This window comes from Scleropages formosus, chromosome 16, assembly GCF_900964775.1.
Source record: "Scleropages formosus chromosome 16, fSclFor1.1, whole genome shotgun sequence".
Taxonomy (NCBI): domain Eukaryota; kingdom Metazoa; phylum Chordata; class Actinopteri; order Osteoglossiformes; family Osteoglossidae; genus Scleropages; species Scleropages formosus.
The window spans coordinates 16,410,977-16,426,142 of NC_041821.1; the positions used below are offsets into that span (position 1 = coordinate 16,410,977).

The 15,166-nt window shown below is 41.7% G+C and overlaps 1 protein-coding gene across 1 annotated transcript; it reads left to right on the plus strand.

The window, feature by feature from the left end:
- The first annotated feature begins 342 nt into the window (after positions 1-342).
- On the plus strand, positions 343-14,924 carry LOC108933784 (cryptochrome-1-like). The gene is made up of 14 exons (XM_018751102.2): positions 343-425; positions 2,603-2,765; positions 3,856-3,964; positions 5,997-6,139; positions 6,496-6,680; positions 7,022-7,110; positions 7,866-8,006; positions 8,424-8,735; positions 8,945-9,096; positions 9,237-9,439; positions 9,526-9,642; positions 10,274-10,345; positions 12,291-12,397; positions 12,787-14,924. Exons 2-14 carry the CDS (start codon positions 2,608-2,610, stop codon positions 12,835-12,837), a joined length of 1,839 nt encoding a protein of 612 aa, XP_018606618.1. The 5' UTR covers positions 343-425; positions 2,603-2,607; the 3' UTR covers positions 12,838-14,924.
- The last annotated feature ends 242 nt before the right edge of the window (positions 14,925-15,166 follow it).

The following is a 15,166-nucleotide window of genomic DNA, read 5'->3' on the forward strand; positions in this document are numbered from 1 at the left end:
TGAATAAATGCATACAATCAATCATAAGCTATATAGACTGATTTGAAAGGTGATTTCTTCATATCATGGCCAGGACAAATTTAAAAGCACAGTAAAAACACAAAGAACTGTTCGTCACAGACTTCATTCTACGCTGCGATAACACGTAAACCCATCTCCCAAAATGACAGCCCTCCCTCCATGCCGCATAAACGTGAGTTGCGGGGGCCACGTGACCCAGGAAAGGCCAATCAGAGCCCTTGTTTACAGGCGCGACGCTCATCATGTTGGCGCTTGAGAAATGAGTGCTGAAGAGACGGAGCATGCGCAGTGTGGAGCTTGTTATGAAACCGCGAGAGCGGGCTGAGGGGGGTGTGAGCGAGGACTCGACAAAACTCCAGGAATTACACGTTTGATATGACAGAGAACAAATGACCTTTTAACAGGTAAGTTATGAATTTGTGCCATACGAGTCTTGGAAGGAATCGGCAGGTGACTGGCAGGTCAGCTAGTAAGCTACAGGTATTCTTATATAATCATGTGGTTGACCCGCTTGTTTAGTAACTCACACGAAGCTGTGTGTATCATCGTGTCTTTCCGTTAATGTTTTCATGTTTACCTGAGTAATTTTATTATGATTGTTTATCCCGTGATAAATAAGGCGATAAATAAACTAAGCGAGATCCTGCTGCTGAGTTTTGGTCTTCTCACCTCAGCTGTGTCCTATTTATTTATATTAAATACAAAAACTTGAAAAGACTTGTCACTTGACACTTCTCAACTTGACCGTCGTTCGTTACACCAACCAGACAAAGACCGTTTCGTTCATGATCTACTTCTGCCCGCTTGGTTGTCCGAAAAGTAAACGAAAAAAGTGAAGCGCGGAGGTTCTCGGTTCTTGTGGTGGAATGACCTCCCCCTGTCACTCAGAACTGCTGAAACTCTGTCCACATATATAAGAAGCGTCTGAAAACTCACTTCTTCCAGACTCACTTCACCCCTGATCTCATGCACCATATGATCACTTTATGATAACCCTTTACACAGCTGCTACTCCAGGCTGTATTGTACCTAAATGTTTGTGTACCTTTTAAAAAAAAATATTTATAGGAAGGTGATCAGGAATAGTCTGTTCTGAGTTTTATGTACCTACTCGAGCGATGAACATTGGTGCATACGGTGGAAAGAAACAACCAATGTGTAATATTTTAAAATTTGTTGTTATTAAAACCAAGTTTAAAAAAAAAAAAAAAAAAATAAAATGGGCAGTTTCCACAAATGTATGTATAATGGCACTTGTTGGCTGGTATATCATAAACATACATCCATTCTCACTACGTCCTTGACCTGATCAGAGCCATAACAGTCTGGAACCTGTGTCCTGGAAGTACTGGGTGCAAGGCTGACAGGGGTGTACCCTGGGTTGGATGCCAGAAAAAACACACTCGCGCACACACACACACACACACACACACACACACACACACACACACACACACACACACACACACACACCCCCCTCTGAACTGCATCTCTTTGGACAGTGATGGAAAACCCACACAGACACGTGGAGAACATGTAAACTCGACACAGACTGAGCCAGATTGAAACCCGTGCCCTGAAACAACCATCCGTACTTTTCTGGCCAAAGCAGCATCGTAGTAAAGCGAGTTACAACGAAACAAGTCCGTATGTAACGTTAAGACAAATGGAAACGGATATTTCAGTTGTTTTTGTATGGATTTTGTTTACTACTTGTTTTCAAACTGCACTCATCACTGATGACGGATATTTCTGTGGCCTGCTCTAAATCTCACTTGACACAATTCAGAGGTTATTTTTGTTTATCTTCATTTTGAGAACTGTATTCAGTCTGCTTCAGTTTTCAGTGGCTTGGTTTAAAAAAGGTAATTGTATCTTCTCAAATTTGATTCGTCGGGGGGGAAGGGGGTCAGAGGCAGCCGAAATGAACTGATCCTCTTCTGATGTGTTTTTGTGTGTTGCTATGACACTTATGTAACCCTACCCTGTAATATTATAATAGATTACATAAAGCAGGAATGCAGAAGGCATTCGGAAATGTTAACAATAACTGAAAAAGTAATAATATTATTGTTACTAATATTTTCAGTGTGGTAACTTTAAAAAGTGCCTAATGCAAACTTTCCACAAACGTGTTATACTTAGTGTCACATCACAGCTTCCCCTTGCAGGGGCATTTCATAGCAAAGAATGAGAAATTCATGGTTTGTTTCCTGATGTCCCACTTTGTTAATTTACAATGCATTCACCACACTCTCGGCTCATTCTAATGGTTTTTTCTAGCATCTCTATCACTGGAAATTCTTCTAATGTTGATAAAATTGTTTACCTTTATGTTTATAATGTATATATGGGTTGGGATTATTTCTAAATATTTCTTTGGGCCAGTCCAGATTATCTGAAATTCAAGTGTGAGTTAGCTGATGTCCAAAATTGCAAGATTGTACACAAGCCAGTTATTGATATTGTTTGGAAATTATTGTAAGGGTGGCCAGTCCTCATTCATAACTTCATGTCATGGGTTTTATTAGACACATTCAAGTAACTGTGCAGTCAGTTCTTCTGTCAATGTTTTCCCCAGCATACATGGCTCCCAATTCCATCCACTGGTTCCGGAAAGGCCTGCGTCTCCATGACAACCCTGCACTCCTGGAGGCTGTTCGAGGAGCTGCAACTGTACGATGTGTCTACTTCCTGGACCCCTGGTTTGCTGGCTCCTCTAATCTGGGGGTCAGTAGGTGGAGGTGGGTAAACTGGTATCCCCTAGTTGCCTGAATGTTTTGGCATGGTGGAAGGCTCCCTTGCAAAGTGCCGGTCAAAAGAAAACGTTTTTGTTCTAGCTGATCCTGTAATTTTATACTGATGATTCTCTTCTGCCATAAAATGATCAAATAAAAAAAGATTAAATTTTATAATGAGCCTTTTGATCCTTATTGACAAAGTTCTTTTGTTAGATATGGAATTAGTTCAAAGAATAAAATATAAAGATGGATCCAAATTATCATCATCCACAGTGACAGAGACACTGGTGAATCAACATTTCTAATGTCAAATGGATAAAATAACACAAACATCCCTGCCATTCTGTGTTTACGCCCAAAAAGCTTAGTTGTTTTGAACAGACTTGACCTTTCCAGTCAACAAGTGATTCATTATTACAGCTGTAAGAAATAATCAGTGATATTAATAACACTGATTTAAAAGAAATGTTGGCAACAAATTTACCCAGGTGAATAAATAGGTAAAGTAGGGTAAGTATCACAAAATCCTAGTATAGGGGATGGCTGGTAGCATAGTGCTTAGTGCTACTGCCTTTAGATCCAAAGATTGTAGGTTTGATCCCTACCTCTAGCTGAAGTACCCTTGAGCAAGGTACTTACCCTAAAATTGCCCCACTAAAGTTATTCAGCTCTATAAATGGGTCAATAATTGTAAGCTTGTAATAATTGAATCCATATCATTGTAAGCAGCTTTGGAGAAAAGCATCAGCTAAATTAATAAATGTCACTATCTTAACAGTTGCTTTGGCGAAAACTGTCAATTAAATAGGTTCAAGGAAAAAAACAAAAAATGTCATTGCAGTGGAGCTCAGGATTTACTGAATTTGCAGATGTCTTCTTTGTTCATCTAAAGGTACACTCAAGATGTGTACACTGTTTTCTTGAATGGTGCATGGTAATGGTTTTCCTCATTCAAATATTTGCCCTCTGTGTTCTTACGATATTAAAACTATAGAGATTCTCTATCGATTCTATACTCTTTGGTCACTCTTCCCTCCTGCATCTACTGTTGAAATGCTCCCTCGGTCACTTTGGACTCTGGATGCTTTTGTAGGTTCCTCCTTCAGTGCCTGGAGGACCTGGATGCCAGCCTTCGTAAGCTCAGCTCTCGCCTCTTTGTGATCCGTGGCCAGCCAGCCAACGTGTTTCCCCGCCTCTTCAAGGTGAGCCTTGAACCACCTCATAAGTTGTGGTTTCATGCACATGAGGGGCTGTCCTGTTGCACCCTTGACTACTTGACCGAAACTGCTTTGGTAAATGTCCATCTCTAAGACATAAAACCTCCTGAAGTGATCAGAGTATTGAACAGTAAATGATCACGCTGTTGAAAGCGCTGTTGCTTTCTCATAAACAGTGTAACTTTGCTTACACTTGACACTTCATAGTCAAATCATATTACATTGGTACTCATTTACATTATTTATACAGCATATCTGCTAACCACTACATCTGTACCTAATACTGAGGACTTTGCATCATATATTATTTATAGCTATATTATTATATTATTTCTAGCTACCTCAGAGATCAGTGTTTATTGTCAGTCACTTTGGAGAAAAGCATCAAATGAATGAAGGAATGAATTAATGAAATGAATGTAACTATAACGGTGGATATAAAACCCCACAGTGATATAAAACCTCCTCCAAAAAGTCTTGGGTCAAAACCCTTGAACTGGTGCTTCCATGCACAAGAAATCAAAATTCACATAAAACAGAACTTTTTGAGTCTGAATTCATAAGGCCCCGTTGTATTTCTAGGAAATATTTTGCACACAGTTAATTTTCAACCAAAGCATCGGTCCCCCTAAATTTAGGTGACCGGAAGTATTGGGACGGTTCAAGTGACAAAAGTCAGTATTTTGTTGCAAATTCCTTGCTTAAAGTAATTGTAAGCCACCATCCACTGGCATCATCATCACCACATCTTTATTTCTTCCCTTGAGAGGCTTTGGGAGACATTAAATGCCACCTCTTAAAGTTGTTAAACTTTCTGCCTTTAGTCTCCTTTTGAACAACTGAACTGACTGCACAGTTGGCTTCAGATCTCTTCCTTGACTTGGCTAGTTTAAAATGTTCCACTTTTTCTGTCTCTTGGACTCTTATATTAAGCATGCAGCATCTTTTAGGTCATTGTCCTTCTACATAATGAACTCCTGATGCTATTTTTTACGGTGGACAAGATGTTTGTATAACTCTGAGTTCATCGTACTGCTGCCATCTTATGGAAAGTCATCATTGAAAGACCGTTGAGCTTGTTCCAGAAGCAGCTGGTTGTACACAAGCCCTGATATTCTCTCCTCCATGTTTTACTGAAGAAGGGGCATGTTAAGGTCATTGCCTCTCCTTTGTTCTCCACACTTTAGGCTTTCCATCACTTTGATAGATGTGTATTTTGGATTCACCTGTCCATAAAACTTAGTTCTACAGCTCCTGTGCACAACTTGCCCCCCCCCTTTTTTTTTTTTTTTTGCAAAAACCAGTCAAGCTCTTCAGTTTTTCCTGCTGCTGAAGTGTTTACACCTTCCTCTACAGTGTCAGAATTTTTCTTGTTGGAGTCTTCTGCCCATTTTCAGCCCCTGTATCCTGCATGTTATTTTTATATATATTGATTTTGCTATCAGTAATTTTGGGTTTTTCAGTCTCACTGAAACGTTTTTCTGTCATTCTTTGCGTTTGGCTTTTTTGAACTCCCTATTCTTTACTCTTCCAGTCATTTCTGTTTTCTGAAAAACATTTCAGATTGTTGAATTTTGCAGCCCCAAGAATCTTACCAGTTCCTTTTGAGGGTCATTTTCTTTCCTTTTGTTTTCTCAGCACTCATCTTTTCTGTCATGGTGACTTATCTTTTCCTCAATTTGATTTTTGCTAACAAATTTAAATGAGAGCCTTCAGCAGCAGTTTAAAAAATGTCGTATGTGCCTAGACCTTCCCGATTCTTCTACATGTATGAATGCTCATATAAATGCGAGAAGTTGAACCAAAAAATCCTTTTGTTCTAAAATTAAAAAACAATGTGGATATTCAAGGTTACAGGGGATATTCTTGACTTTTGTTCTGTATTCGTCTTTTGATGTGAAGCCCAAATTTTGGAGCATACTGCTGTAATAGACCACTTTAAACTCTTGTCCCAGTACTTTTGGAGAACACTGCATAAGCTAACTTCTTTGTCCCTATGTCTGATGCATTCGCCCAGGAGTGGAAGATCTCCCGACTCACCTTTGAGTATGACTCTGAACCATTTGGCAAGGAACGGGATGCTGCGATCAAAAAGCTGGCCATAGAGGCTGGCGTGGAAGTCATTGTTAAAACGTCGCACACACTCTATGACCTGGATAGGTAAAGTGTGGGTATTTGAGTAGAGGGGTAGAGGGGGAGGGTAACCACAGTTTGCACAAGGTGGGTCATTTTTAGTTCTGAGCATCAGAAACAGTTTAGTTATCACTGCAAATGCTGTTTTTTGTTTTTTTGAGTATGATACTTAAACGTCAGTTAGCTGGTCTCACTGTGATTGGAATAGTTAATCTGCTCCTAAGTAGTGAACAATGAAAATGCCAGTCTTGTTGGTATGGCTCTACTTCATTATGTGCCATTTTTTAACCTAGATGTTCTGAAAAGGAACATGAGCTCAATTAAAATAGTCATGATTATCTATTATTGATTAACTTGTATAATCCTCTGATCCCACCTGACAGGATCATAGAGTTCAATGGAGGCCAGCCTCCGCTCACCTACAAGCGCTTTCAAACGCTGATCAGCCGTATAGACCCCCCTGAGCCCCCGGTGGAACCGCTGTCAGAGGCCATTATGGGGAGCTGTGTCACTCCTCTGTCCGATGACCACAATGAGAAATACGGGGTTCCCTCACTGGAGGAGCTGGGTACGCAATGCAATCTCCCGAACAACTCACTGCTGCAACAGAACCTTCCACTATTCCACAATAATTTATATACAAGACCCAGCACAAGCACTTTTCTGTGACTATGCTAGAGCATTCTGCATACTTTGTGTTCACTTAGATTTATACTGTTCCTAGTGATGTCTCATCTTTCTACATCACCTCAGCCTTAATACTGTGAGGATAATAGAGGCTGTATTACAGGTTTTACATGGTTTACACCAGATTGGTTGTTGCAGGTTTGCATCCTCGATTAAGGCCAGCGTGATCTACCCTTCCTGGAGTCCATATTTATGTCCTGACTTAGCCTTGTCTCTGCCCAGGGTTTGACACAGAGGGCTTGCCATCAGCAGTGTGGCCAGGGGGTGAAACGGAGGCTTTGACCCGCATAGAAAGGCACCTTGAGAGGAAGGTAAGAGGTTAACTACTGGCTTACACTTTTACAGAGCAAGACAAAATTTGTTCTTTGTAGACGATTCCTCTGGGACCCGCTACTGGTGCACCTCCAAGGACCCCCACCGGATATTCCAAAAAGTGTCTCTCTTTTACTTTAAGTCTTTACTATATTAAGTCATGTAGGTACATTTATATCAACTACTAATAAACACAATGGATGAATTATATGAAGGTATAGCTAAGATTTTGTAAGAATGTTCCATTTCAGTTTTTGTTTGTGCTGTGAATGATCTCAGCCGTGGCACGATATTACACTATATTGCTGTAATCTGATGGGTGTTAGAATTGATCTTTTTCAGGCAAGTAGTGGTTCTTCGAAGACTTGATGAAGCACAATAAAGCTTAAAAATGTTGCATTATTGGTTTTGTAGAATTTTACCAGGTGTTATCCATCACAGATATACACACGCAGAAGTTAATGCACCTGTGTGTGTCTTGTGTCGTGCGTGTCTCGTGCATTGTACCTACCTGCACTTCCCTGTGCCGTCTTTTAATACAGCCTATTGGGATAATATTTTAAAAGATACAATGAATAATATAGTAAAGAACAAATAATAGGTCAATAAGAATAAAGATTAAATGATGATGATGATGATGATAATAAAGTGCAATAATACAAATTGACTATGCTGCATGATAGGAATAACCCAAGAAGGTGAGCAGTTGACAGTAAATGCATTGAGGGACCCATGACTATTCTCACACTTGCAGGCTTGGGTGGCGAACTTTGAGAGGCCCCGTATGAATGCCAACTCACTCTTGGCAAGTCCCACAGGGCTGAGCCCCTACTTGCGCTTTGGCTGCTTGTCTTGTCGTCTCTTTTACTTCAAGCTCACTGATCTATACAGGAAGGTACAGTATGCTGCTTTGCTATCGATATTATCATTCTTGTTATTATTACTGTTATTACGACTGCTATTGACAGTTTTCATGTCTGGATGTCACACTGTAGCTTTTGTATAAAAGCAGAGTGGTATTTTTTTTTTTTTTTTTTTTTTTTTTTTTTTTTTTTTTTTGGATAAAACTTGAATTCACAAACCACTGTACCCCTGTTGAATAACCACAATGTATAATATCTGGATTCACGTTGGCGTGATTGCAAACACAACCGGGCACAGCACTTTGAACAGCTTGGCATAGATGTCTTGTAAATGTGGCTAACTTAGTCCTTTATTACTTTACACTCTGCAGGGTTTAGTTTTAGTTTAGTGTGCAGCTGAGGTTGGAGGAAGGCTGTCATAAATACCACATTTCTGTCTCTCACTGCAGGTGAAGAAGAACAGTTCCCCTCCACTCTCACTCTATGGTCAGCTGTTGTGGAGGGAATTCTTTTACACAGCAGCCACCAATAACTCACGCTTTGACAAAATGGAAGGCAACCCTATCTGTGTGCAAATCCCCTGGGACCAGAACCCCGAGGCATTGGCCAAGTGGGCTGAAGCTAAAACAGGCTTCCCATGGATTGATGCTATCATGACCCAGTTGAGGCAGGAAGGCTGGATCCACCACTTGGCCCGACATGCCGTGGCCTGCTTCCTGACCCGGGGGGACTTATGGATCAGCTGGGAGGAGGGCATGAAGGTGGGGAAGGAGCTAAGAGTGTTAATATAGTATCTCACCGATAAAAGCTAGGAGCGGAGGATGCTGGAGGGAAATGTTAACATAGTATCTCGTAAAAGAAGGTGGTGCTTTTTGCTATTGTAACGTCCTTCAGGGAGGTAGAGGTGAATGCAAAAAAAATCTTATTCAAGAAGCAGGGGGTAGACGCTAACATAATATCTTGCACCCAGGTGTTTGAGGAGCTACTTCTGGATGCGGACTGGAGTGTGAACGCAGGCAGCTGGATGTGGCTGTCCTGTAGCTCCTTTTTCCAGCAGTTCTTCCACTGCTACTGCCCTGTGGGCTTCGGCCGTCGTACTGACCCTAATGGTGACTTCATCAGGTGGGTAGCCCTTGCCACATATGTTCCACACGATGGAGGATACAGTCTAAATGAAGATATTTTGATAATTTGACTCAAAGATGTTTATGTCTGTTATTTCTGATAAGTTGTTGTAGTTTAATCTTTCCTTGCACTTGCAGACGCTACTTACCTGTTCTCCGAGCCTTCCCAGCCAAGTATATCTATGACCCCTGGAATGCCCCTGAGTCTGTGCAGGCAGCTTCCAAGTGCATTGTGGGTGTCCATTATCCCAAACCCATGGTCAGCCATGCTGAAACAAGCCGTCTCAACATTGAGAGGATGAGACAGATCTATCAACAGCTGTCGCGCTACAGAGGACTGGGTAAGGACAGTTGGGCCATGTCATAGCCCCACTGCTGTGTGGCACATCAACCCTGCTGACCATTGTGTTGCCGTCTCTCAATGTAGGCTTGTTGGCTTCCGTACCATCCAGCCATAGTGGAAATGGGAATGGCAGTGGAACTGGGAATGCTGTGATAGTGCTCTCCCCTGGGGAGCATCCTTCTGGAACTACAGCCATTCATGGTAAGTTTTTAGCAAATTGCATGGCTTCATGTGCCACTTGCTCTTGGTCTTTGGAAGCATGATTAATCATACCAGGCAGCCATGTACTTTTGTGGTTAAAGACCTGGACAGGAGGGGCCTTCTGTTGTGCCTGCAAGACGTTTTCAGTAGACGTGTATTTAAAAAAAAAAATGCCAGTTAAAGAAAATCTTTTATGTAAGTAAATGAAATATTAAATTATTACTTTGCCTCGGGCAGAACATTGTTTAGGGCTGCAGGAAACGAAAGAATGCAGAACTGTAAGCTGAAGGATGCTATTTTCTAACTCCACTCCATCCTACTGCTGTAGTACTCTTGAACAAGATATTTACCTTGAATTGTTCCAGTAAAAAGAAAAAAAAAAAAGAGCAATATAACTGGGTCAAGTACTTTGTTGGTTTGGATTATTATAAAAATTACTTTGCTGTGCATAGATTGTACCATGAAAGGCAGTAAACCTAGCGTGGGCGGTGGCTGATCAGTGTGATGCTGCCACCTAGTATCAGTTGTTAGCTACATGTATGGATTGAGCATCAGATGTGAGAGGGAAACAAGCTGGTCTGGTGTGGAATGTATCACTCACTTCCTATCTTGTTGTGTTCTCACTCCTCAGGATCCCACAGTGTGGGAGAGCGTCGCTGCCAGAGCAGCATTCCACATGAGTTTGCAGTGCCAAAGCACCCAGGTAAGAGAGTGTGAGGGACCTTGTTAAGCCATACGGTCTGGCTCATGCTTTTGGCACATGCATCCAGAGTGCATGGGTGTCAGGGCACTAGGGAGGGTTGGCATGTCTGCATTTTTCAATGACTTTGTGTTTTTGAAGAAAGAAGAAAACTTACCCCCCCCCAGGTGGTAAACCCTGACAAAGAAGTCTTATGGAGATGTCTCTGTGAGTCAAAAAGTTTTAAGTGGGCCAGTTACAGTATTTTAAGGAGGATTTTAGAGGAAAGGCCGTTGGTTGCTTTTTTCAGGTAATGCCTAGTAGAAGGGAGTGGATGGTTAAAAGGTGTCTACATTTGGATGGCAAAAAAGTGGAGGATGTGACCAGAATGTTGCATGGCACCCATGTCTTTTATACGTCCTTGTTTTCAGAGTGGGTGTTAATTGAAAGGTCCCTGGACAGGGTCTTGCGAGTATCAGCACCAGGCGTTCAGCTATGGAAAAGGGCAAATAGTAGAATTTTTCCTGCAGGAGGAGAGCTGGAAGTTGAACACCATGAGGACAGGCTGAGCGCTGGGATGTTGTCGTCTCCCTGTGGAGTTTTATGTATATGTCCAGGCAGTGCTGGGACAGTATTTGTGTCAAATGTTCAGGGAGCTCTCTGTTGGGGGCTAACTGGGGAACTCAGTGTGGAAAGACACTGTGTTCATGCTTCTTTGGAAGAAGGGGCCAGTGCAGGATCTGAGGATTTTGCGTCCAATTTGTTTAATGATTATAAGTAAAACAGTATGTCTCCAATAGGTTATGAGAACCTTAGTGCATTCGGATGAGACGTGTGGAGTAGGTGGAAGGACAGTGGTGAAGCTACAGGTGAAACTAGCAAAGCAGGCCTTATGGTTGCGCTGGTTTTGTGATGCTCAGCTGTCAGGATGTGTGAAATTCAGTTTTGGTCCTTGAAGAGAGATGCCTCTTAACTCGAAGGATAGGTATTTAATGAAAGCCCTCGTGAAATCAAACTCTCATTACCCAAATTGTCAAATCTCAGTAATTAAACAACAGTAATTGTTTAATTATATATATAAAAAAACTAAATGGCTCATTACCAAGTGAAGTTGACTTGCTCCTTTTTGAAACAACCGTAGTTATGAAATTATGATGGACGTTTGAATGGCAGGCAATGGGATGTGCTGAAACCACTAAAAGGCAATGACAATCGCACTGAGCAGTGTCAGGTTTAGCGATAGGCGTTTTTCCTTCGCCAACTTCATACTCAGAAGGAAAAAAGCGAGGAGCTTGTACAGTATGTGATCTGTCACTGCGTTTAACACAGAAATTTCACTTTCCAGAGATTTTTTTTTTTGCTCTGCAAAAAAAATTGCCCAGTTGTATAAATGGGTAAATAATTGTACGGGACATCTAAAAGGGGGCGTGGTGGCGCTGCAGGTTGGCCAGGTCCTGTTCTCTAGTGGGTCTGGGGTTCAAGTCCTGCTTGGGGTGCCTTGTGATGGATTGACATCCCGTCCTGGGTGTGTCCTCTCCCCCTCCAGCCTTGCACCCTGTGTTGTCGGGTTAGGCTCCGGTTCTCCGTGTCCCCGCTCGGGAGAAGTGGCTTTAGCCAGTCTGTGTGTGTGCGTTAACATTGTAAGTTGCTTTGAAGAAAAGTGACAGCTAAATGAGTAAATGTATTTTAAAAAAAAAAAAAATCCAGGGTTGTTAAAGATGATGTTGGGATCAGATTCCTTATAAATGAAAAATAACCTACTGGAAATGAATAAATAAGAAACTTCTCTCTGGTTTTTGTTGTGGAAGTAAGATGCTGTTCAGCGACTGTTACCACCAAGTGGCATTTCTGCCTACCTGTAGCACGACTGAGTGTAACACATCCAGGATGTTTGCACTATTATAAATATAGAGGCCTGTGTGTATGTGTTGAAGATGAAGGTTAACCTTTTGTGTTGTGTGCGCTACAGGACGAGGCCAAAGTAGGGGCTGCAGTATGGGGAAGAGGGAATGGGAGGCAGAGCGAGATGGTGACCGTCAGTCCTCCGTGGTCAAAGTTCATCGTCACAGCAACATGGTAGGTCAAACAACAAAAAGCAGTAAGCAGAACAGCAGCACAAATGGTTACAATGACCTAATGAAATAACTCCTTCAGTGGCCATTATATGTGCTGCATTCAGGAAATGTCTTCCTGCATATATCTGCATATATCGCTGGACCACTTGCATTTTGTTAATAAATACAACTATGGAACCACCTATAGTAAGGTACTTTTTGAGCTATGGCCAGGAGAGTGGCCTTAAGTGGCAGCTTGCAAGCTAAATGTTGCAGAATGTGGAATATAATCATGTGAAGCATAAGATTTTGAACCTGCTGAAATGGTTGCTGTTTGCCTACATTTCACTGATGTTGTAAAAGCCTGTTTTTTTTTTTTTTTTCTTCCTCCCCCCACACAATGTCTTACAGAACTACCTAACACTGGGGAAAAGTCAAGATACAAGCTGCTCCAAGAGCTGAACAGTGGAGAGGAAACAAGATAGCACCTCCTTTTGCTTGTTCTTCCAGGAAACAACTCATCCTTAACAAATATTTTGGTACTACAAGGAAAGAAAAGACTCTAGCTGCTTTTGAGAGCTTTCTGTCCAAGAGGCCAAGCGTTTCATCTTGGTTAACCTTTACAGTCTGTCATTTTGTCATTTGAATCCAGTCAGATAGTTGGAATCTGAATAAATTGGCTGCAAGATAGAAGGATCTCTTCTGTTCATATACCAGGTTACTGTTTGTTGAACTTAAGAAGTCAACGAGACATCCTCAGATGGGTCCACCAGTACAGACTGTGCTTTTCAGAGTGTGACTTTAATCCAGACCATCAAAAGAAGGACTGGCTGTTCAGATGGAGGCGGACTGGCCCTGAAGATGCCCCAAGTGTTCTGTGGGAGTCCCTCATGCAAAGGTTGGCTTGTGTGTTGCTAAGGGGTTGAAGGCATTAGCTTCTTCTCCTTGGCCTTGCTCACCCTTTACAGCAATGGAGCCACTCATCTGTCTGTTTTTCTTTATTTCTCTGATATGTGAGGAAAAGGCTAATGTGCTTGTTCTTCTGTTTTGACATATGTAAATGAGACAGTTTGTCAGTGTTGCACAGGTATAGGCATGTTGTAATCCGATAGTTGTACACATTATGATTTGTGTACGTAAACTGAAATGTGAGTTTGGGGCATTGTCCTTGGACATGAGTAGAGCCAACAGGGACAAGGCAGTGAATCCTCAGGCAGCCGAACAATGTCCCATTGCATTCTTCGACGTGTTCGGCCTCCCTGCAATCGGGGTGTACGGTCAAGATGTTGGAACAATGAACAAAGTGGCGTCTCTTAGCGTTTGTCCGAAAACAGATCCTCCTCTTTGACAATATCCACAGCCCACCTAGCAAGAACAGTCTACCTCGAACCTCACCGCTAGCCTGTCATTCTTCTGTGGTGTGTGTTATCCGTAGCAGTACAGGGAGGAAAGGACATGTTCACTAACACACCAGGTAACGGTTATACTAATGACCCAGTTATGGACCTGTATTTCCGTCCTGTATGCTCATTCCCTGTTATATCCATACCTAATTTATTCCTGAAAATGGCTCTTAAAATGAAAATCCAGATAACAGGAGCAATTTTTATATTAAATGGAAAAAATTCTGTCTAAAGTCACTCAAAATTCACCCAGAGAACAAGAAATGTATTTTTGCCTTCTATCATGTTCAGTGCACTTTTAGCACCTCAGCCTTTTAGCTCCGAAAAATGAGTAACTTTCATACATTTGACCAGTTTTTTTTTTTTTTTTTTTTCCCCCCCCCTCTCCATTTTTGCAATGAGTATTTCTTCTTCTGTTCTTCGAACCCGTTTTCACAATGCCTTGCACAGACAGACCAAAACAAACAAAAGTAGCAAGGACAAACAACATGAATACACACAAAACCTTGTACAGCACACATGAATGCTATTGCACATTACCCATCAGGCAGTGCATCTCAGAGTCACATGGAAAAATTTTCAACTGTGCTCTCAGCTCCTGAATTACGTAATTGAAAATTTTAATACAGATAAAGGAACGTGGTATTAATATTTGCAGTATGTAAAAGTGAAAATTGGGATATCAGACATATGGATAGCAGGGAAGAATGCTGGTGACCGCTGACAACTGTTGAGGGCCACACCTGGAGAGGGGCATCCCAGTTCTCCCAGAAGTTTGGGGAGAGTCATGACAATCAGTTTGCTCCATGACTCTTCCAGGTGATCCATAATATCCCTGAAAGTGTTATAATTTTGTTCAGTTTTTTCAAGGTAAGGGGGGAATTCAAGCAACAATCTTTCATGTGGCTCAGAACTCCTAGCTATGCCCCGCATCAATGTATTTAACGTCCCCACAGCAAGAGCACAGACGGGCAAAATTCACTTTGCTTGTCCAACAGTGTAAATTGCGACGGTTATGGAGTATATTTCCTTACCATTTGTTTACTTTTTTCTGTTTTGTTCTCTTGTGTATCGTTCTTATTTTGGTGTGTTCTAAAATAGAGCACAAGATCCTGTGATTTCCTGCCCATGTTTCCTGGTAATAAAAGGCACATTCCTTACCTATACTGTTAAGTATCCATCTTCCCTCTTGGTGCCAGCACAGTGCTGCATCTCCACACTGTCCACATCACGTGTTGCAAGATCAAATGTCAACTTGTGAAAAACGGGTGGAGAAATGGCAGCCATCAGATGACACCAGTGCCTCTCCAATGTCCTGCCTTACCCAACTCTTTAAGGTATGTTTGTCAAATCACTTCACAATCAAAGCAACTTGTGTAATCCTTGCA

What these genes read in the sequence shown, in the direction of transcription:
- LOC108933784 (XM_018751102.2), top strand. Translation starts at nt 2,608, where the DNA reads ATGGCTCCCAATTCCATCCACTGGTTCCGGAAAGGCCTGCGTCTCCAT. An exon ending in TGTTTCCCCGCCTCTTCAAG is followed by an intron (nt 3,965 to 5,996) that starts GTGAGCCTTGAA and finishes GCATTCGCCCAG; the next exon opens with GAGTGGAAGATCTCCCGACT. An exon ending in GCTGGGAGGAGGGCATGAAG is followed by an intron (nt 8,736 to 8,944) that starts GTGGGGAAGGAG and finishes TCTTGCACCCAG; the next exon opens with GTGTTTGAGGAGCTACTTCT.